At 41.0% G+C, this 22,932-nt stretch overlaps 2 protein-coding genes and 1 long non-coding RNA gene across 11 annotated transcripts in view; 2 read left to right on the forward strand and 1 right to left on the reverse strand.

Annotated features, from left to right (window-relative positions):
* DMC1 (DNA meiotic recombinase 1) overlaps positions 1–15,024 on the forward strand; it is a 31,612-nt gene extending 16,588 nt beyond the window's left edge. The window contains exons 1-14 of one of the 7 annotated variants that reach the window (XM_032689183.1): positions 1,263–1,361; positions 3,619–3,709; positions 4,330–4,374; positions 6,590–6,736; positions 7,026–7,108; positions 7,709–7,761; positions 8,657–8,698; positions 9,912–9,984; positions 11,568–11,659; positions 12,171–12,244; positions 12,341–12,455; positions 13,210–13,270; positions 13,809–13,925; positions 14,380–15,016. In XM_032689183.1, the coding sequence (XP_032545074.1) occupies positions 3,653–3,709; positions 4,330–4,374; positions 6,590–6,736; positions 7,026–7,108; positions 7,709–7,761; positions 8,657–8,698; positions 9,912–9,984; positions 11,568–11,659; positions 12,171–12,244; positions 12,341–12,455; positions 13,210–13,270; positions 13,809–13,925; positions 14,380–14,449 (1,029 nt within the window). In that variant the 5' untranslated portion in view covers positions 1,263–1,361; positions 3,619–3,652 and the 3' untranslated portion in view covers positions 14,450–15,016. Of the gene's footprint in view, positions 1–1,262; positions 1,362–1,866; positions 1,975–3,618; positions 3,710–4,329; positions 4,375–6,589; positions 6,737–7,025; positions 7,109–7,708; positions 7,762–8,656; positions 8,699–9,911; positions 9,985–11,567; positions 11,660–12,170; positions 12,245–12,340; positions 12,456–13,209; positions 13,271–13,808; positions 13,926–14,379 lie in introns of those variants that run through there. The other 6 variants (XM_032689178.1, XM_032689179.1, XM_032689180.1 and 3 more) reach the window with 6 other exon arrangements.
* On the reverse strand, positions 1–17,427 carry LOC116787510. Its single transcript, XR_004357315.1, has 3 exons — positions 16,842–17,427; positions 8,850–10,174; positions 1–1,010 (listed from the first exon to the last, which is right to left on the reverse strand). It is a non-coding gene; the product is annotated as an uncharacterized LOC116787510 (long non-coding RNA).
* The window catches only part of DDX17 (DEAD-box helicase 17), a 19,664-nt gene continuing 13,875 nt past the window's right edge, over positions 17,144–22,932 (forward strand). Inside the window, exons 1-2 of one of the 3 annotated variants that reach the window (XM_032689175.1) lie at positions 17,144–17,500; positions 21,343–21,493. In XM_032689175.1, the coding sequence (XP_032545066.1) occupies positions 17,457–17,500; positions 21,343–21,493 (195 nt within the window). In that variant the 5' untranslated portion in view covers positions 17,144–17,456. The other 2 variants (XM_032689174.1, XM_032689176.1) reach the window with 2 other exon arrangements.

Genomic DNA, 22,932 nt, shown 5'->3' on the forward strand with positions numbered 1-22,932 from the left:
TGTAGTAGGATGGGGTATTGCACAACACCAGCTGGAAGCCAAATGAACAATTAATGATCACACAACATTTTGAAGCTGTAGAATGGAATTTATTGCCCAAAGTAGCACTTTGGAGTGGGAAATAACATTCGGATTCTGTGCGTTCATTGACCTTCCTGGGAACTATTTTCCAAACTAAAAAAATAATGAAGGGAAGGTTGTTTACAGAGACATTAGCTGCAGCAGAGGTGCTCTGTAAGACCAGAAGGGTCACTCTCTGCATGTGCATTCTGTTATGGAATAAAAGCATACTTTGTGAAGGAATTCGCCTTTAAAGGGCTGTCTGCCTAAGTGCTCTTCTGGAATAGCTCTTGTGGAATAATGCAGTTTTCAAAAGCAGTGCCAGCCGGTTCCTCAATATAGACAAAGCCTCAGGGCTCCCAGGATTAGACTTTTGGTATTCATGTAAATCGCTCGATGTCTCAAATGGGGACCCTGCGAGCACTCCTGTGGTGTGCTGATGATGGCTGAGGGCTGTGGGGTTTGTTGCTTGGTTTCCTGACTTGGCTAAGAAACAGCTTGGAAAAAGTGCCCTTAGCCTCCCACAGACGAAGGGTGGGTAAGTTTTCACAAACACCTTGAAACAGGCTGAGAATGTTGCTCCCATCCCTTCTGCCATTTCAAACCCACACAAGGGGTGGCCAGGAACTCCTCCTGCTCAGAGGAATCCGCGGATGTCTCCTTGACATGCAGTCCCGTACTGACTGTGCTACCAGAGGCAAGCTAAAACGGGTAATTGCTTTCCACATACTGCCTCCAAGAAGACTGCAGATGTCTCAGAGTGTTCATATACTAAAAAGCACCTTTTCCATCCTTTTAAAATGGCAGATTAAGTCATGTGTGTGACTCAGCCTCATTTTCTTGTCCTGTGACTTCAGGCAAGTCACTTCTCTTCCAGCTCTCTGACGGGTTTTGGGCATCCAATCCAAAAACGCCGTGTGCCTTGTTTAGGAAGATGCGTGAGTGGCACCCTGGAAAAACAAAGGCAGAACGTGTTGAATTGAATATCCTCCTAATCGATGCCATTCCATGGTTTTCACTAAGGCTGCCTTTCCCAGCTGTAAAACAAAGGCAGTGCAATATTCCTTACAGAGAGCGAGTATATATTTCATAAATCATAGATGATGAAGTGATTAAAGACAGTGATTAAAATGTGTTTCAGCGCGGGACGGGGCTGAGGGAAGGGACGGCCCCCATTCCTGCCAGGAGCCCGTGCCCTCCCTCACGGCCCCGCCCCTCGGTGCCGGCGGGAAAGCGGCGGGTCGGTGCCCTCAGGAGGAGGAGGGCGAGAGGCTGTGGGGAGTTTGGAGCCTTCGGCCTGGGTAGTGTACCTACCCGCTCCCGGAGCTGCCCGGGCATGAGCTGGGGTTTCGTTATTGTTGTAATTTTCGCGGGGAATCACGGTGCTCGGCGGGAGAGGGAAGTTCTGCGGTGCCTCACCCCTTGGGAACAGAAATGTACATCCCATGCGAAGGCAGCTGGCAAGGAAAAGCCAAATAAATCCGTGTGTTCATAGGCGATTAATCACTTATTTTCCTCTGAGTCAACAGATGTGAGATCACACACACTGTGCCCCTTGGGGTAGGTCAGATAGCCTCCTGCCCCTGGCCCAGGGGGTCGAGCTCTGCTCCAGCCATTTTCTGTCAGTCCAAGAACCAAGGGGAACCGCTGGGACCGGGTCCCTGTCACACCTGCGGCCTGGAAGGGGTGCAGCATCCAGGTCTTCATCACCACTCCTGGGCACCTGAGGTGGCACAAGATTGATGGCGTTTCTTCATAGATTTGCTCTTTTGTCTCAGACTTTTACCCTCTTATCTACTGCGTTGCAGGCTGTGGCGACCGAAATCCTTCAGGTGCGCCAACACACCAGCAGCAGGAGGACCCTCCACTGAGGAGAAGGATTTTGTTCATACCTAAATTTTTTAGTAGGGTGAGGTGTAATTTCTCCGTTTTCCCTTGTAGCCTGCAGGAAAGCACAGGTCTGGGTCTGCCTTGTTTTTCTGCTGTGAGATGCCAATTGCCTCAGGATGGGGAGTAGGAGAACAATCCCATGACCTGCTGAGCGTTATTGAAGTGCAGGATTATGTGCATTTCAGGAGGATGTTTCTAATGAAGAAGGGGATTGTAATATACTTTTAATACCGTTTGCATTACTTGTTTTTCTTCCTTCAGTATTTGAAGTTAAGGATTTTTTAAAATCTCTTATTTTTTAATTAATGTTTTGCTGTAATTATGCAAAGGCATGATTTGTCATGCCATAATTGTCAGTGTTCTGAAACAGAAATGAAATATAACCTGACACTATCAGATACAACTGATTTTATAAGAATATTTCCATTAAATATTAACAGAAGATAATACTAAAATTCTGATATTTTGTTTCTCCTCCTTTTCCCAGCCTCTGTATACAGAAGATTCTTGCAAGCAAATTAGGCAGGCGTTAAATATCCATTTAGAAGCTAAAAAAAAGGCTCTTTGCAGATAGTTAGCCTAAACTATCCTGACCTCTGTTAGACTCCCAAATCTTACAGTCAGAAAGGATGAGCAAGTAAATATATACACATATCTGGATGAAATGGTTTGCAAAATTTTTGATCAGCCATAGCTAGAACAGCAAAGATAAACTCAGAATTAAAACAGAAGCAACTTGCCCATTTACAAAAGAAAAAAAAATGATTACAGGTTATAAGGTCATATTTCTAGGGAACTACTTTGTTTTTATTTTTCTTGCATTCATACAATTTAAGGAGGTCATATTTTTCTTCTTGTTTAACCACGCTATCACTAAGGGCCTCTTCCCATTCTAGGCCTTGCTTATAGGAAGCCACATAGAGAGGGCAGTGAAACAGTGAAGCAGAGACATGGCAAGTTAAGCATGAAAAAACTTGAAATGAGCTCTCTGTATATGGTTTTGCATAGTAAAAGCCTCAGATTTTTATTACCCTTCCTTTATTCTTTTTATGCAAGCATAGTTCCTTACAGGCATTACTTGCATGTCTTCAGCATTTATTGGTCATTCTGAACCTCAGCAAGAACTTCAGAATAAATACAGCTTTAATAGTCTACTCTCAAGATATATCACCAAGGAGTTGCAGCCTTCTCAGTAGCATTCTTTAGTGGGTTTCCTTTCACATAAAGATGGAGAAGCTGAGCTGTTGCACAGCCTTTCCATTAACCATTCTGCCTGTAACTATGCTGACTTTTGCTATAAAAATACAGACTGCCTTTAGCATTCTTACCAGAATAAATTCCAATAACGATAAATCATTTTAAACGTTTCCCACCTCCAAAAACTCGTCTCTGACCCAAGATTCTCCCATGGGAATGAGATCTCTTTTCCTAATACCTGTGAAGCTCCTTTCTAGACAAACTGGTTCATCTTAGAGTGAAGCAGTAGATTTTCTCCTTTTGGTCTGATAGATAATGAAGAGTTGGAAGCAGAATCCAAATTTAAATCCATATATGATGACATACTGACATATGATGACATTCTGTAGTTCAAGGATTTCTTAAAAGTACTTTTACAATCATTTACTCATTTATTGCCTCCCCAATACTGTCTTTGTTTGCATTTCCCAGCAGTGATCAATACTTTATTGCCTGCTCTTTCACAATGAAGGCCATGGAGGATCAAGTCGTCCAAGAAGAACCAGGATACCAGGATGATGAGGTAAATTTAAGGTTGGTTGGAAAATATGAGCAGCAAATGTTGTTTGAAAGTAATTTGATAGTGTTAAGAAATCAGCGGAGAGACAGGAGATCCCCAAAGACCAATGTGTTTAAAATTTTGCTCTAATCTATTACCAAGAAAATCTCATTCTCTTAGTCCCTGTGCAACCTGGCTCTTCAAGTACTCTTCGTTAACCTTTCAAAAGCTATGCACAATTTTTAATGAGATTATCATTATTTCTTTATATTTTGTGCTTCTATATTAAATGCAAGGGGATATCAGTTAATCTTATGCTTCCGAGGAATGGTCATCACCAGGAAAAGACTGAGAAACTGTGGCAGAAAAGCTCTAGATGATCCTGATGATAGCACAAGTTTTATTAGCATAGCAGAGGATTAATTGCCTGTGAAGTTACACTTTATGGAGAAGGTGATAGGAAATGTTAAGGCCTTTTTGGCTGGCTATGGCTTTGCCTATTTCAGTTGCCCAAGAAGTTAAGTATTATTGGGGAAAATCAATAGAAGTTTACAAATTTGAAACAGACACATAACGAGATAGACATAATAACAAGAAAATAACAAGAAAAACAAAAATCTATTTTTTTCCTGCTATTTTTTTAGGAATCCTTTTTTCAGGATATTGACCTTCTACAGAAGCATGGAATTGTAAGTATTAGCAATCACTTGACCACACAGAGTTGTGTATGTAAAGATGTTGTAAGGTTATTTCCAAAATTGTATGCACATTGATGCAAATAGCTGAAATTCCTCCTTGCAATACATTCTAACTCAGTCATGTGGAGACAAATTTTGCCTCTGGTGATAAAACAAATTTTTAGAAAATCTCGTTCACATCAGATTCCTAAATAAAGTGGCAAGACACTCAAACTATTTAGCACCTAGCACTCTTGAAAAACCAACTGCTTGCTAATTTATTTGAAAACTGTGTGATAGATTATTTCCTGTTCCTGCCAATCTTTGTAATTACTCCTGCATTTTTGGTGCCTGTGAGATTACACTGAGACAATTGTTGCTATACTATTTTCAGCATGCTGGTGAAGGGGGGAGAGTAGGAGTGAGGAGAATATTAGTAGCTAGAGAAATAAGTGGTTTTCTTCATCAAATATGAATTCCTATCATTGTTATCATTATCATAATTATCACATAAACATCACCTATTTATTTGAATTACTATTATATGTTTATCTAGGAGTCTGTCTCATGGATTGGAATCCTATTATATTCAGTTATAGGAGCAGAATAAAAGGTTGGGTTTGCCTGAAGTAACATAAGGTTTAACTCTAATTTAAATGACTACAGGCAAATACAGATGGGAAGGACACAGACACAATGAGTCATCATTAGTCAGCGCTATAGCTACTGGGCTGAGCATGTCAGCAGTGTAATTGTTGACAACTTTTTTTATTGGCAGTTTTAGAGTTCTGAAGAAGGATCACATGATTGGGAGCTCTAACTATGGGGCCACAAAGGAAAAATACACAAATTATTGCGTTAAAAATTTAACAAGTTGATCAAAGAGGCTGACCTGAGCTGGAAGGGAGCTGTACTAGCCTGTCAGTATTAAATAAGGCACAGCATTCACATAATGATATGAATGTATGAAAGATCTTGAAAATAAAGGATAATGACTAAGGCTGTTTTTCTTGTTTAATAGGGCTATTTTGCTCCTTTTCATTTTTTTCTTTCTTCCAAGTGAGTATTCTCACACCTCAGGGGAAGGTTTTGTTCTCAGCTGTGCCAGTTAAAAGCTTTGTGTGAACATATGATGACCCATATCTGCTAAATTAATTTACTTCAAGAAATAATTTTTGTGGATTTAGATTTTTTTTCTGAGGAGTAGAGAGAAAAATATTTACTAGCTCTGACATGTAGCCACAAAAAAAGTCAGAATAGCACAACTGGGGTTGTGGTTCAATGATCAAAGGTGTTTGGTTGGAATTAAGGTGCTGTGACCCCTCAGCCTTTGCTGAGTGTCATACACATATCACAGGATGAGAAATAAGCTTCCAAATGAACATGACTAATTTCTCACACAACCCCCTCCCTTCTTATGCTCTATGCACTCCCACACTCTGGATAAATAGATGATACGTCCAGTTCATAGTTTTTTTCAAAGGAAAATCTTGGCCAGAAATGGTAAATTGATGTATTAGCCCACACCTTTCACACAGTAGGTTTTCTTGTGAGTAGACTGTTTGTGCTTTTAAATTCCCAGTGATGTCAACATCATAAAATGAGGTGAGAGGAGGCAAAATGTGTCAGTAGGGTGCTGTCTGAAGTTGTGCTGTTCCCAATTTATGAAAAACTCTAGTAGCTCGTTCCATCCCAAAGTATCAGTTAGATCTGGAAGACACATGTGTTTTAAGCTGGACATAACTGTGAACATGCAAAAACAGCACAGCATTTAGACTCAGCTTCCAGTGATCCTCGTGTATCGGCTCCCAACTATCCACCCTCAGATTATATGGTTTACAGATTATCTGTGCTAAGGGACCAAGGACAGACTGAGTGTTATAGGGTTTCCTAGGATGGGCTCCATGCTATCTGTAATAATCCATACTGTTTCTTTACTACCAGCTTGGATCTAGAAAAACTGACACTGAACAGGGACAAGTAAATACAACTGGACCCAGACACCTTTCTCTCAAAACCACCAGGAGCTGCTCTCTGCACCACGATCCCTCACACCAATCTTACTCAAAATTTTCTTTTGTTGTTGTCACAAACTACACAATGAAGAGTTTACTGTGTAAATCTGTTTATTTCTCGGTGAAAACCCACATGCATATGAATGTATAGTACAATATGTTTCAAAGTTGTTAACTGTCTGAATACTCACAGAAGGGAAATTTCTTTACAGAACGTAGCAGATATTAAAAAGCTGAAGTCAGTTGGGATCTGCACAATCAAAGGAATCCAGATGACCACGAGACGGGCGCTGTGCAATGTAAAAGGGCTTTCAGAGGCCAAAGTGGACAAGATTAAAGAAGCTGCAAACAAGCTTATTGTAAGTCACTTCCCTGAGAGTTTAAACCTATGCTGGCCTCTCCAAAATGCTGTGCAACATTTCTCTTAACAGATTTTCCACCACATCGTTAAGATAATTTTGAAAATTATTCTGTTGGTTACTCTAAAGGGATAATACTTTACACTCCACGACAACCAGATAGTATCTTTCATACCTAACCTGTGTGAATGAGGCAAGAGTGGAGAGAAGATATTTATATGGGATATTGCACCATAACTTCAGGATAAAGCTAAAATAAACTTCTCATGTTGTCTTTGGTCTTCCTTAGGAGCCAGGCTTCCTGACTGCCTTTGAGTACAGTGAAAAACGGAAGATGGTATTTCATATTTCTACTGGCAGCCAGGAATTCGAGTAAGCTTACCTCTAAAATCCTTCCTTCATCCAAATGTTTCCAATGATTATATTTATCGTCCTTAATGAGACACAGAAATATAAGGGAATAAATACTCAGCTAGGACAAGTAGGTCCCCTTGCATTTGGAGCTAGTGCTGGCTCAAAGATTCCTGCATCAGTAAGCAACAAAGCAAACTCCTTTTCTGAGGGGAAACTGAACTTTGTACAGTCACTGTAAATAAACATCCAGAGTTTGCATCCAAAAATCCTGAATGTATCATCATTTTTTTACCTAGTCAAAACAACCTGCAGGTCTCAGGTCAAACTTACAAGTGTTCAAGACCTCCCTTGAGATCTTTTCAAATGTTATTTTTTTTCCTCTTCTTTCTTTCCAGTTATAATTTCTACAGATCTTTCTCTTGCACATAAAAAGAGAGGTTAAGACAGAGTTAATTCTTTATGAATCAGGGATCATTTAGTGCCCTGCACTTAATGCAGGAAGTGAGGGGCTTTAGGGCAAAAATTACTTTTCTTAAAGTAGCAAAAATGTATCTTTTTTTACATTCCTCTTCTGATTTTGTGGGTTTAACTATATCATAATCCTCTCCCTTTCTCCAGTAAACTTCTGGGTGGTGGGATTGAAAGCATGGCAATCACTGAGGCCTTTGGAGGTGAGAGAACCACATTAAATGAGTGTTATTGAACAAAGACCTGAAACTTAATTTAGATTTTAATTCATAAAAAATTGATTATTTCTATCAAATTTACCATGTCGTACTCACAAAGATGAGGACCTGCATGAGTGCAAGAAGAAAGAATCCACTTCTCTTAGTGTTTTCTCATTTTCCCTCTTCATTTGCTTGCAGACTAAGTTTGAGCTGAGTAATCATTAAACTTGGGGCATGCTGATTCACTAAAACATATCATTATTAACACTAAGGTGTCAAAGTTCTGATGCAAAATGTTCCTTTCCAGTAACACAACTGCCACAAAAGGTATGCACACTTAGTGTACATTGTATTTCATGTAAGATTTTGAAATGACAATTAAGCTACTATTATAGTACACTTGATTAGTTTGTGCTTAACACTTCAACAACAAGAAGAAGAGTTCATAAAACACGGTACTCTTCCCTTTAGAAAAGATAAACTGGAGACTAACATGATTTGATGTAGTGAGATGATAAACTTGTAAACTTCTCCTTGGTCATTTTACTGAAAATGAAACTGGTCCAGGTCAATGGAATCAACCATTTCTTACCCCACCTGTCCTCAGTTAATACTTTACCACAGGTGCCATGTGGTTTTAACTTCTACACACAAGGGAATAAAGGACCTTAGCAATCAAGTGCGACAAAATTAAAGCATTTCAGATTTTGCTTTTCATGTGACACATTTCTCTTGCACAGAATATGATTTATAAATTGAGGTTAAATGATTTAAAAAGATAGAGATAGAGGTGAGTTTTGTAAGTAAGAGGGTTCCTAACTGCAGTAATGCCTGAATCTGGCAAACTTGGAAAAAGAGACCTTGACTACTTTTTTTTTCCCTTTTCTTTATTTAACAGAGTTTCGGACAGGCAAAACTCAGCTATCTCACACTCTTTGTGGTAGGTGTAATACCTTAAAAGAGACATGTTTCTTCTCTGTGAACCCATTCTTTACCCCTCTATCAGAATTAAACACATAGAGACAACTCTGAATCTTTTATGTCCAGAAATACAGTGTAACAGACCTTGGTGACCTTGTAACAGACCTTACCTCCATTAGCTGTGTTTGAGTAGAGAACTCATAAATGATTACTTTTTAATACTGCTCGCATCCATGTAAATTTTGCCATAAGGAGAGAGATGATAATAGACTGCCTTAGATAAACCAGTATAACACACCATCTGGAAAAGCAGAGCACAAATATGGGTCACATGTAGATGGGGGGCATTGCTCAGAAAAGGGCAAAGGCAAAGATTCTGTCTCAGTATTTCTTTTACTTTCCTGGTTTCCAGAGGTTTTGCTGAATATGACATTCTGGAAGGGCACTGAGGGGATACTACTGACTGTCAGTAACTGGATAAACAAATACTTTGGCAGTTGCAGTATTTGGGCAGTGCCAAATACAGCAGGACTCTGAGTTCCCAGAGACATCTCTCGATGTGTAAATAGTAGTAAAAAATAACTAATACAACTATTAATGCTGCTGAAATTTCCAGACACTGTGTAGGCAAATTCCCTTAAATGAGCCCTACATTGTATAGTGAAATATGGCATGTTCTGGAAAAATAAGGCCTCTTCTAGTTAGTACAGTCTAATGGCCAGCAGAGTCATACCCTTTTGCATGAATGATTACAACTGGATTCAATATTTTAGCTTATTCACTCCAAAGAGACTAAACCCACAATCAGTAACTATTCATGTATCAGGAAAAATTCATATCCAAAGAATTTTTGTTCAGACGAGTTACAGCTGGAAAAAACCCTACTAAAACAATACAATCAATTTGGGGCAGAGGATAAAGACAATGCCTTGTGTATAGGAACTTATTAATAATATCCTTAAAAGATACAGATTTAGTTAGGGTACTCAGTAAAACACAGTTTTGATAGCATTTATTAAATCTCATCTGATCTCCAGTCGAGAAAAGGGGCTTGAGTTTATACTCAAGATGGCAGTAAAACTTGAGATACTCCTGATTTCCACATTGATTAAAACTGGTGGTTCTTTGTGATATGAATAAGCAGTTGTATTTTATTTTAAAAAATAATAATAGAAGGAGCAAGAAAATGTTTTCCCCACTTTTTCATGTTGATCTTCTATGACTCTCTGCAGTGACAGCTCAACTCCCAGGATCAAATGGTTACACAGGTGGAAAGATTATCTTCATTGATACTGAAAACACTTTGTATCTTTTTGACTCTTAAAGCTACAGGTATGATGAACTTGAAAGACAGTTTATTTTATTATATGGAAGCAGGAGTCTCCTGATAGCTTCATATATGTAAAACATGACTGGCACAGAAATCCTGAAGAGCACAGTGTGTAGTGGCCCACAAGGAAGTGACTTTTTCCTCTGTCATTTGATGTAATTCAACCTGGAAAAATTAGAGTTAGTATTCAGATTTTATTTTAAATGAGTTTTGCTTGTGTGGGGGTTTTTTGGTTTTGGTTTGTTTGTTTGGGTTTTTTTGTTTGTTTGTTTTGTTTGTTTGTTTGTTTTTCTTTTTGGTGGGTTTTTTGTTTTTTTTTTGTTTGGTTTTTTTTTGATTGGTTGGGGTTTTTGTTTTGGGTTTGGGGCTTTTTTGTGGTTTTTTGGTTTTGTTTTCTGAGGTTTTTGTTTTGTTTTGTTGGGTTTTGTTTTTAAGATCTAATAGGCCTCCTACGGGTGATAGCAGCTTTTCTGTTCAAGATAAATTTATCTAAGTACTAAACACTATTTTTAACACTTCACATCTGCGATAGACTGTGTATAAACAGGTTTTGCTCACAGCTAAATTCCTAGAGCACAGATATTCACGTGCCAGCTCCCCCCACCTCAAACCCTAAACGCAAACCAATTATCATCGTGAGCCTTAAACTATCTTTAGGGTACGTGGGACAGCATGAAGAGAAAAAGTCAGTCTTCTCTAGGATCGAAATAAGTTGGCCACAACAACCCACTGCATCGCTACAGGCTGGGCACAGAGTGGCTGGAGAGCAGCCAGGCAGAAAGGGACCTGGGAGTGCTGATTGACAGGAGGCTGAACATGAGCCAGCAGTGTGCCCAGGTGGCCAAGAAGGCCAATGGCATCCTGGCCTGTATCAGGAACAGTGTGGCCAGCAGGACCAAGGAAGTGATTCTGCCCCTGTACTCAGCACTGGTGAGGCCTCACCTGGAGTGCTGTGTCCAGTTCTGGGCCCCTCAGTTCAGGAAAGATGTTGAGGTGCTGGAGCAGGTCCAGAGGAGGGCAATGAGGCTGGTGAAGGGACTTGAACACAAATCCTATGAGGAGAGGCTGAGGGAGCTGGAGTTGTTTAGCCTTGAGAACAGAAGGCTCAGGGGAGACCTCATCACTCTCTACAACTACCTGAGAGGAGGTTGTAGCCAGGTGGGGGTCGGTCTCTTCTTCCAGGCAACCAGCAGTAGGACAAGAGGGCATGGCCTTAAGCTGCGCCAGGGGAGATTTAGGTTAGATATTAGAAGGAAATTCTTTACAGAGAGGGTAATCAGCCATTGGAATGGGCTGCCCAGGGAAGTGGTGGATTCTCCATCCCTGGAGGTTTTTAAGATGAGGCTGGACGTGGCACTTAGTGCCATGGTCTAGCAACTGTGGTGGTAGTGGATCAAGGGTTGGACTTGATGATCTCAGAGGTCCTTTCCAACTCATCTGATTCTATGATTCTTCTTTCCCACCCCATCCCGCCCCTAATTCTATTTTGGAATGGAGTTTTATTATTTTCAGGGCATGGTTTGTATAAAGAGAAATCCTTAACTCTGACTAATGTCAGCCGACCAGACCGTCTTCGTGACATCGCCGATCGCTTCAGTGTTGACCATGAGGCAGTACTTGACAATGTGCTGTATGCACGTGCATATACTAGTAAGAACAGTATTGCAACTGGCATGATATTTATGTTTTTTCTCCAAGGTACCCATTTTAATATTCTCATTTTATCAACAGCTCCAACACACTGTGTCACAAGACACTGCTTTAAAACTTAAGAAAGTTTTAAATGGGACTTTTACTTTGAGAGTGCAATATAAATACGATTAAAACAATTTCTGTGTGTCATTTAATTCAACATTAAGTTGAAATGTTTATATTGCTTTTCAGTTTCTTAACACAAGAAAAAAAGTTGTCTTCTTGCATACTTTCATTGTGAAGCTTTTCACAAAGAAGTGTTGTGAGATGGGCAAGTGGAAACTGGAGCCTGCAGAAGCACAGGCACTGTTGGGTATTGTAGATTGTTATTGGGCACTGGATTTAAAACTGCTGGCAGTGAAAATATAAACAGTGCAAACATTTAAAGTGGGATTTTAAAATTCAGGCTTTTGTTCCTTCAGAGCTCTTTCTGGTCCTAATTTCACTTGGCAACTCTACTTCCCACCAGGTGAACATCAGATGGAATTGCTTGACTATGTAGCAGCCAAGTTCCATGAGGAAGCTGGTATCTTCAAGCTATTGGTATAAGACTTTTTGGTTTTGTATGCTTGCTGTTTCAGAATAAGTTTTCCTATTTTCTTTCACTATATTTACTTATCTAGCATAATTACAATGCAGATCATTGACTCCATAATGGCACTTTTCCGTGTGGATTTCAGTGGTCGTGGAGAGTTGGCTGAACGACAACAGAAACTAGCTCAGATGCTGTCAAGGCTCCAAAAAATATCAGAAGGTTGGTAGCACAACCACCTAGTAGTCCAAGTGTATTATCAATCAGGCACTGGCCCAGGAATCTTTCCTCACTTTACACCTCTGTCTGTTACTAAAAAGATCAAACTGAAAATATATTAATTCAAGATGACAGATTGAGAAAACTTTAGAATTTTTCAGCATTTAGAGTTTTTCTAGAAATTCTGTCAAGTCCTAAATGAGAGAATACGTTGTCGATCTGGACAAATATCCAGTAAGAGAAACTGTCTTCCCCAAATTTCTACAGTCTAAATACAAAAGAAACACAAAGAATAGAAAAAAGGATGAAGGCACAGAGAGATAAAAAAGCCGTGCCCATCACCGCTTTCCTAGGACTTTGCAATGCTCTGAGGGATGATGACAGGATGACTAGAAATGTTGATGAGGAATGAGTAAATGCTTTTTTTCTGTGCAGTAAAAAAAAAGGCAAACAGAGAAAGGGAGGGAGAAGGGGCTGAGGGCAGGGTGCCAAGAGAGAAGATGGGAACTGAGAAAGACTTGTTGACTGGAATTCTGAAAAGTGCTCATTTTTGGTGTATCTCAGCTGAAGCCATGCAGGAGCAAATTCAAGTTGACTCCTGATTAACTGCAGCCATCAGCCATAAAGAATATTTGCTGCTCGTTCATTTGAAATGTGAAGTGCTTCAGCAGCAGCCCTGCTTTTACTGTGGATGGGAGAATATTTTGGCATTCTAATTGGATGTAGTCTACCTTCTTTCCATTGTTTTCCATTGCAGAATATAACGTGGCCGTGTTTGTGACCAACCAGATGACTGCTGACCCAGGAGCAACTATGACGTAAGAGAATTTTTCTCTCTCTTTTTAAAAAATTTCTCCTATTTTGTAATACATATTTAACAGAGAACTGAGACTGTATAGAGCAAGTGGCACTGAAATGAAGGTTCAGATTTTTTGTTGGTTCCTGTGGTATGAGGAATCGTTCATGGATGACACCTCTAAGTTTCTCTCAGGTTTTGTAATGTTTTTTACATTTATTTGCTGCCTGGTATGATGGTATGATTTCACTGTGACTTGAATGAAGACAACGAGCTACAAAAAGTGTTGAAAAAGCATCTCCATTTTCCTTTGGAAGACCTTATATATGATGTTTAAATTGTGCATTTCTTGAGCCTCTTGAATTTAATGAGAGGCAAATGATGCCAGCACTGACCATCTGAACATCCTATCTTGAGGCAAGTGTGTTAAAGTATTTTTTTAATATATTGACCTATTTATCATTCATTACTGAGTTGAATAGGCCTTGTCTGACAGCTAATCACAGTATTAACCTCTGGAATTTGCACAGTGAATCACTGCCATTTTCTTGCTAATTCAGCTTTCAGGCAGACCCAAAAAAGCCCATTGGGGGCCACATCCTTGCTCATGCTTCGACTACCAGGATCAGTTTGAGGAAAGGGAGAGGGGAGCTGCGAATTGCAAAGATATATGACAGGTAAATGACCTTTCCCTCACAGCAAGGAACCTGCATTACGAGCAACCGTAAGGTGACCAAGTTCAAGGTACTGAAACTTTCTGCATGGTAAATCGGGAGAAAATCTGAAAGGACAAACTAATTAACAGATTAAACAACTTATTAAAGTTGTCTTGCATATTACATACATTAAATTACGTGATCTTTCATTATAAATCCTACTAAGATGCTCGGCTCTTAAAGAAGACCATCCAATAGTTTGGTAGGAGTGGTGCTCCAGAGCTGTGAAATTACTGTTTTCCTGACATAATTATTTCACTTTGTCGGATCGGGATGATATTGATCACGTTTGCACATAGGTATAAAGGCAGTGAAGTGTTCCAGGTCACTTACACCTACAACATTTTGGGGACTGTTTCACAACTGCATTTAACATGGAGAAACCCACAAGTTTCTTGGTTGTTTTTTTCTCCAGCCCTGAGATGCCTGAAAATGAAGCTACATTTGCAATAACCACGGGAGGGATTGGGGATGCCAAAGAATAGGTAAAAAAACAATGTAAATGTACTGCTGGGCAAGTTGGGATGAAGATTTGTGCGTGGCCACCAACTGCCTGGCTTCACTTCTAGCTTTTGAGAACTATTTGAGATATTTTGGGAGAACACTGGGATGAACTCTGTACAGTTCAGTTTTACTGAATTTGGTTCATTTAAGGTCTTTGTTTTTCAATTGAACTTTCAGCAGACAATGATTCAAGAAATAAGCTTGTGAATTGTTCTCAGAATCCTTTTCCTATGTTTTGTGAAAATCAAAGCTGTTCTTTCACATGGGATTAAATATACTCTTTCTTAGTTTATTTCAAAGAGAATGTCTAAGTCGTAGAATTTAATGGAGCGAAATGAAGAAGAATTGGAATAAACTCAGTTATGAAATTACCATAAATAGGTGGAAAAGGCAGTGGGAGGAGCAACAGCCCAAGAACTTGATGGATTCTCATGTACTGCAGAAGAACAAGTAATTTTAAAAATATGTTTTTAGGCATTTTTATCTTGCCTATTTTTATCTTGATAATGCTTACATTTTTATTTAGCAGTTTTTACTTTTTGAAGAGAATGTTTTAAAACTGTTCTTATTAAAGTTAAAAATAAAGAGTGAATTAGAACAGAGGTCTGATTATGTTTGGGTGCTTTGAATTAAACCCTTCTCTCAATAATCCTGTTGATCTTTCATGAGAGAACTAATCCGGGTGCAACCCAACATTTTAAACCTATTGTCTAGTTCTCTAATGGGACAAACTTTACATAATTGGCTTGTCATTCTTCTAACAGAAGTAAGAATACTAAAGATTACTATTAATTATTGTTATCATCATCATTATTAAAAGGAATAAAACAATCCCAGTGGCTACATAGGAGAGAGAGGCACTGGCACTGTCGCTTACACTGAGGAAAGGCATTTAGGATTCAGTTTGCTGAGGGAGCACATCTCCAAACTAGCCAGAGATGTAGGTCATGGGGTACAAAAGAAGAAGCTGGGAATAAAGAGAGAAACAGGGCACTGGGGGACAAAATAATAATTCAGTTTGCAATACCTCTGATGCTCATGGAATGGCTTGTTTTAAAATAAACTCAATAATTTATGTATTTATAAGGGAAGGTCTTGCTTTGTCCTCTGGTAATGAGAATGGTCTAACTTTGGCCTCTAACTTTGGTCAGGGAGCTTGTCCTCACTGGCACAAGAATTTTTCTCATTTAGATTAACAAATGCCTGTAGAATAACATGAAGTAAAAAGGCAGTGATGACCAGAAACTCATCCAAGAGAAGCCTGATGCTGTAGCCAGGCTTTTCCTTGTGAAAGACCTGGAGGGCTTGCCTTCCTTAAGTGGTTTCTTTACAGAGAGTTGGTATTCTTCTTGAGGTAAAGCACTGTTTTTCACAGTGGAGAAAAGTCTAGAGAGACAAAGGCAGGGAGGCTGGCTGATCTGGGAGAGCCAGGAATGGATCAGCTATTGTCATTTAATGCAATGTCTAGTCCTTTGCATGTGTCATTCCCACACCAGGCATTCATATCCAGGGGCCAAGTACCAGGTGTCAGTGAGAGTGCGCAGTGTCACTTGACTCCCTCCCACCTAGAAAGGCCCAAGTTTCTTTCAATACTTTATTTTAGACACCAAGATCACTTTTTGCTTTCTCACGCGTGCCATACATACATACATACAGCACATAAAACTAAAATGGTAGTTTGTGTGCTGTTCCAGCCTCTTACTTTTATTCAAGGGTCTGGAACCAAAGGGAACTCACTTTCTCTTCTGCCAATACAGCCAGTTTTTGATAACCTGACGGCCCAGTAGGCACCAGTGATAGTGCAGCCGGCGTTTGAGCCGGGGCTGGGTCTGGCTAGTGTGACCCCATCACCCACCCAACACAGCCCCTGGTGCTGGGACATGCTGACCTGCCCCTTGGCGATATTACAGGCACGGCACAAAAGAACTTATGGCCTGTGCCACGTAATCGCCTCACGGATTATTCCTTCATTTGGCGAGGAGTCCCTGGTTGATCTGGGGAGTTCTCTCCCGGCCTGGTGGTGCTCTGGCGACACCAAACATCATGGCCGCTGGCACTCCGCTCCTGCCCCAGCTCCGCGCCAAGATTCCCCTACTAATCTAATATGGAAAAACCTAGACACGCCGGAGCCGCCACGGAGGCCCGAGGGGCCGCTCCCGCCCCGCCGCCCCTCGCCCCATTATTGTCCCTCCATTGTGTCCCCAGCCCCGCCGCCACCTTGGCGAGGCCCGGGAGCGCGTAGGCGCCAGGTCGTATTCTTCAAACCCGCTGCGCAATCAGCGTAGCCCTCCGGCTGTGCCTGCGCGCTCCGCGAAAGAATGTTACACCAAGCGCACGGGCTCTTCCCGCCCTACGCTGGCCTTAGTTACGCACCTTGCGTACGCCGTCCGCTTACGTAACGTGCGCCCCGGCCCAGGTTTTGCCCGCCGAGCCGAAGGCGTTACGGAGCGCGCTCCTTGCGCAGTAGACTTTGGGGAATAGCGTTTCTCTCCTTCTCCCGCCCGCCTTCCTCACGCGGAGCACGGGCTCTAAGTAAAGAACTCCACGCACCGTCCGTAGCCCGCCTGCTGCTGCGCGGGGCGGTGTTTCGCCGCGCGCGCTTCGTGCGTAGCTGGCTTCCGTGAATAGGCGTAGGCGTCTCGGAGCGCCGCGGTTTGCGCAGCGCCGCCCGTAGCGTAAGCGGAGCGGGCCGGGGCGGCGGCGGCCATTTTGTGCCGGGAGCGCGGAGGAAGAAGACGCTGGTGTCTCCACACCGCCCGGGCCCTGGAGCCGACCGAGAGCCCCGCCGTCCCGGCCGCTGACGCCCAGCGGGTCTCGGACCCACTGACCACCTCTTCTCCTTTTGTGTCCCACCAAAGAGGCGAGGTGGCGCAAAGCGAGTCCTCCGAGGCGCAGCCGCCCCTGGCTGGACCCTCTCCCCGTACCCCCAGCCCCTCGCCGTCCCCACGGCCGGCGTTCCGCTGCCTCTCGCCCACCCCTCCGGGGGCGATGAGAGGCTTCGGGGACCGGGGCCGCGACCGAGACCGCGGCGGGTAAGGGGGGGGTTCGTCACGGCCGGGAGGCGATGGGGGGAGCTGAACCACCGCGTTGGGGGCCTGGGGAAGGCGGAAGGCCGGAGAGAGGGGCGTGCGCTGTAATAGCGGTTTGGGGAGAGCGAAAATCCCATTTGTTGGGATTTTCCCCCAGGAATTCTCGTGTGGGGGTGGGGGGAGCTGGAGACCGAGGTGACAACAACGTGGGGTGGTGGGCTTTGAGGTGGGCTTTTAAAATTTTTTACTTAGCTTTTCTATCGTTCGTGTGTAACTGTGAGCCTTGCTTGCAATTTTAAGGCCTGCATCCACAACCTCCCCCCGCCCCCAATTATTTTCTGCCAGCCCTCTTTACCCTGCGACCCCCGTGCCCCCCCTCCCCGCAAGCTACGAAGGTCTTGGTGTTCCTGTCAGGGTTGGCTGGTTCCTCTGTCCTTCGGGTTGTCATTGCTCCTTCTGGACTTTCTGGAAAAATGACACTGGGGGGAAGATCTTTCTCAGCTGCGCTCCGAGGCTTATCGTGAGAGGAAGTGGGATTGGAAACTGCTGCCATGCGGGGGACTTCGATACTGGGGATCACACTTGCCAAGCTTATGTAGCACAACAGGGATTGTTCGTGTGGCACTGTAGAGACCCTCGTACTTGATACTCTTGAATGTATTATTTAAAGGAAGTTTGGCTTGGAAAAGGCAGGTTTGATTTGATGTGATTTCTTGTTTCTGAGAATGACAGCAATAACTAAATACAGTGGCATTATACTACATAACTGGATTGAGGCTCGAGTTTTTTAAGAGCTGAAAGTAATAAGGCATTTGTGCCAGGCCTTTTTAAAGAGAAAGTTAGAAATAATTTTGGAAAGTGGCATTTTCTCTCCTTCAGATCACAAGTAGTTAGGCCTTGGTTCTCAAGGATTAGTAATAAACGTATCATGTGGGTTCTGTTTTTCTTAATATGGCAGACTAGATCTCAGTTAATAAGTCTTCTCTTGTTTTGTTTTTTTTTTCTTTTTTTTCCCCACTTCCTTTTCTTCTTGTTTTCCCTCTCCACAGAGAGATTAAAGAATGTTTTGCTGCATGTTGCAATGCACTTTAACATTTAGTTTCTGGTCGTCTGTGAAGGGAGATAGTTATATCATTACTTTATCTTACACCCACATTTCACGTTCTGAAATTAAAAGATACTTTCATGTTTTTTTTCCACAGAGAGGAGGGTTCTGGTGTTTTTCCGCTATGAGATTTCCAGCTCAGTTTAACACAAGGACATTGGAGTAAGCGCTTTGGCAAGTCTGAGATAGGTCAGACCCCAGCTGTTTTTGGAGTTTAGTCAGTGAGTTTGAGTATGCAGATTTATTTACAGTTACTTAAAAGAATACTGGCCAAAGCGTTGACACGACACTTGATGTGCCTTAAAATTAGTGTAACATCATTTTGTGTAAAGTCTTTGATTATAGTGGATGCTTCTCTTTGATCAGGGGCTTTGCATGAGTAAAAGCAGTACCTACATGCTTTTTTGTGAAGGTTTTGGGCATTTGCACGAAAAATCTTTTTTTTGACATATTATCCTGGAGGTTTTAATGCATTGGAATTCAATTTGTTATATATGTCCTTTTAGGGTGTGAAAATATTTGTAACTGCTAATAACCATCATACTTCATAAATAACCTGTATAAAATTTCAGGCCACCCAGTGTGCTGGTTCAACACCATTTGAAAGTTTATCACCAGTTGTTTTGTAGGCTAATCAAGGACAAGTTTCTGGTTTCTTCTTTCAGGAACGAGTTGTAGGTGACTACTTAGGATGAAAAATTACAATGTTTTGCTCTGGAATGTATCAAATTTAATCGGTTCTGTCCCAGAAATGATGGCATCAGTAATATGTCAGAAGAATGTTTTGAGCCAGACGGAATTTACACTTTAAAGAGAGCTGTTGGCAAATCATTGTAATATTCCTAGATTCAAATCAGTTTACTTGGAATTGGAATCTCATTTTACTTAAAATGAGTGTCAGTTGCCAGTTCAGTCGATAAACCTCAACAGGCAGGTTCAAGGGCTGCTGTAGTGCTCCCATCTTTCAGGACAGTATCTGGGCATATTGTGTATAAGAATGGAAAACTGAAACTACGTGACTTCAGTGTAAAATACATCGTTTTTCCCCTCTGAATGACTGCGGGACAAATACAGTACCAGCTGTTCCAGTGTCCAGTCTTGCAATCAGCCCTGCCATATGTTTCCTTTCATAGGAGAACTCACTGACCCTTTGAACATCCATTGGACTTCAGTGAGATTGTGGGTTTTGTGGGGACTACTTGGATACAGAAATAGTTGCCATTTTGACCAGTTAGCAAATAAGGGATATTTATGAGAAATGGAAGATGCTTAATGCGCAGTTGCAACAGAGCAAACATTTTAAAACTTAGTAGGTTTTAAGTTAGATTATATCTACCATACTTAGCTTTTTCAACAATTTAACTCCTTCTTCCTGTTAAAATGTCAATTTGAGTTCTGTTTTCTTGGTCTCTTACTCACTATAATTTGTGGTTTCCATTGGGAAGTGATTTAAAGAACAAATGCCCTTAATGTTTGAGGAGGTAGACTTGTAGCTAAGATAATTCAGATCTTGTTTATTTTTTAGCAACTCTTCCTCCCCTTCCTTCCCCCACAAGTTATTCCTGTAAGAAGGTTGCTTTGGGGTTTTCATTGCTTTCAGTTTGTTTCATTAACAGTTTTTTATTTACTAGTGGACTACCTGGGAAAGATGCAGACACTTTAGATTTGCTGTCTAAATAAGAGTTGTTTCAAATGTGCATGTCTCATGAATTCATGTTTAGCAGAAAGCTTTAGCTTTAGGACAAAATTTGACCTGATAACATTTGGAAAAGTACCTTCTGCTGAGTTTGTATGATACTAATAGAAAAGCTGTAACTTTTTTTTTTTTTTTTGGTGGAATTTTAAAATATAATTCATGATGTTTACAGTAAAAAACCATTTCATGCCACTGGGTTTTTAGTTACTCTTACAACTTATTACCATGAGCTCATTTTGCTTATTGCATTAGCCAGTCATTACAGTTAGTTCTTAACCTTTTGAAGTGTATGAAATAACTTGGATTAAAAAAACTTAGAGCAATAACATTTGAATTGTTATGCTAGTTGGAAATTTTTTTGTAAATATGAGCTTCTTACTCTTTTAAGTCTTTGTCAAAATGCATATGAGAGGGGATGTGGTTTTCCCCAGGTACTTTTTTGGCTTTTTTTATTCCTTTTAGACTGTGTTTTAAAAATAATTTTTAATTTTTTTATTTCATTTATTTCAGATGGACTTGCAGGCTTGGCTGGACTTTCTATTCTTTACTCTCTTTTTCATTTGAGACACACTTTTTGATAAGAAAGGAGATACAGAGGGGGAGATAATGAAGTAGCTATTTTGTGTAAAACTAACTTGAGAGAGATAGAAGGAACTTGTAATTAGAGATTTTTCTGATCCTTTTGATCTAACCATGCTGTTAGTGCACCGTCACTTTCAGGGCAACCTGAAGTTGTATAGGTAATGCAGGTGCTATAGATGTACCCACAGCCATGTCCTCAAGACAGAAGCTTTGAAGGGGTGATGTACAATAAGATGGTTTGGGGTTCAGAACTGAATTAAAGCAGTTCTGTGTTATTTCAAGAAGTTTTATACCACCGCAGTGATTTGAGGGGGGTGACTTTTGCTAGAATATTGTGCTCATGTGTCAGCTTGGGGAAAAGAGAATGGAAAATGGTTAAGAAACCTGCAAATTCCAGAGTGATTTTGAAATAGTTTTTAAATATTAAGTATTATTTTTAATAACTAACATTCACATTCCCAGGTTTGGAGCGAGTCGCGGAGGTCCTCTTCCTCCAAAGAAATTTGGGAATCCGGGAGAACGTTTGCGTAAGAAAAAATGGGATTTGAATGAACTGCCCAAGTTTGAGAAGAATTTTTACGTGGAACACCCAGAAGTGGCCAGGCTTACCCCAGTGAGTTCTCAGATTCTGTCTGTTCCGTGTTGCCAACAACAGAAAATGTCGCAAGTTGAAAAACTTGTCCTGGGAAGTCTGGGACAGAATATAATAGAACTGTCTCTTCATTAGGCTTGTTTGATGTGTGTACTCTGTAGGATACCAGCTCTTGTTACCTTCAGTATTTAACATTAGCAGAGATGATGCTTCTGTTCTTAGATATTTTATATTTTGTCATTTGTAACTCATCATCATAGTGCTTGTCCGGTCTAACAGTTTGTCCGTGGAGACAAGACTTAAAGAAATGGAGTTACAGTATTGGAGAGGCCCTGAGATGACATAAAGTAATGAACTAAAAATGGCAGAAATACATGAGAAACGTTTACAAGTAGTATTTTATCGTAAAAATAATTTGGGCTGAAAGAGGCCGTGGGGAGATCTCTAGTCTAAGCCTCTGCTCAGAGCAGGGGAAACTGCAGGACTAGAGCAGTGCCTTGTCCCTTTAAGTATGAACCCCGGGGATGGGAAGAATTTATATTCTCTCTGGGTGACTGTCTCAGGGCTTAATGTTTCTCATGGTATTTTTTCCCCCCTAATAATTATCTGCAACATCTCCTCTACAGCGACCCATCTGGTTGGAAGTGGTTGAAAATAGCAGTTAAATTGAAGGTTGAAAATGGTTGAAAGTAGCAGTTAAAGGTCACTGTAAGCCCGTTCTTTCCCGAGCTAAACAAATCCAGCACTCCCAGTCTTTATTCATACAGCCTGTACTCCAACCTCCAGCTTTCCCCATGTTAACTGGACATGCCCTGTTAAAACAGTATCCTGTTTACACTGGGGGCTCAAAACTGGGTGCAATACTTTGTGTTTACTCTGTAGTTACAGTAATCTTTTCTTCCTACCTGACTTCAGTTTAGGGACTTCTATTCTGTCTGTAATGCATTTTCATATTAGAAATTTAGAGAATTGTTCTTAACACGAGGCAACAAACAAACTGTCATTATCCAGTTACATAGACTTACAAATCCTTATGTGAAAAACTCATCTGGCATAAGGGAATTGAAGGAGGCTTCAACTTGAACTACTGAACTACAGTTAGCATTAGCTGCTGTAGCTGTCGTTGACTTAACCAGCTAAAAGGATTTTCACATTTTCCCCAGAAGTCATTTTCTTTCTTTAACTTTTCATTCAAGCTCAAGAGATTCTCACAAATAGTCAGTCTATTGCTGTGAATAAAGTGCCTGTTATTGATGTGTATCTCTCGATTTCTAATGAGCATTGGTATAAGGTCATGAATTGTGGAAACATGTTACAAAGGGCAGTTGGATTTCGAAGATAAAGTGGGATTTTTTTGTCTAGATTCTCTAATTCTAAAATTATGCTTATGTGGATACACATTTCAGAAATATTACAGGGAGTTCCGTTACTTAGAAAAATTGTTAGGTCTTGGGTTATCA

Source organism: Chiroxiphia lanceolata, chromosome 5, assembly GCF_009829145.1.
Source record: "Chiroxiphia lanceolata isolate bChiLan1 chromosome 5, bChiLan1.pri, whole genome shotgun sequence".
Classification (NCBI taxonomy): Eukaryota; Metazoa; Chordata; class Aves; order Passeriformes; family Pipridae; genus Chiroxiphia; species Chiroxiphia lanceolata.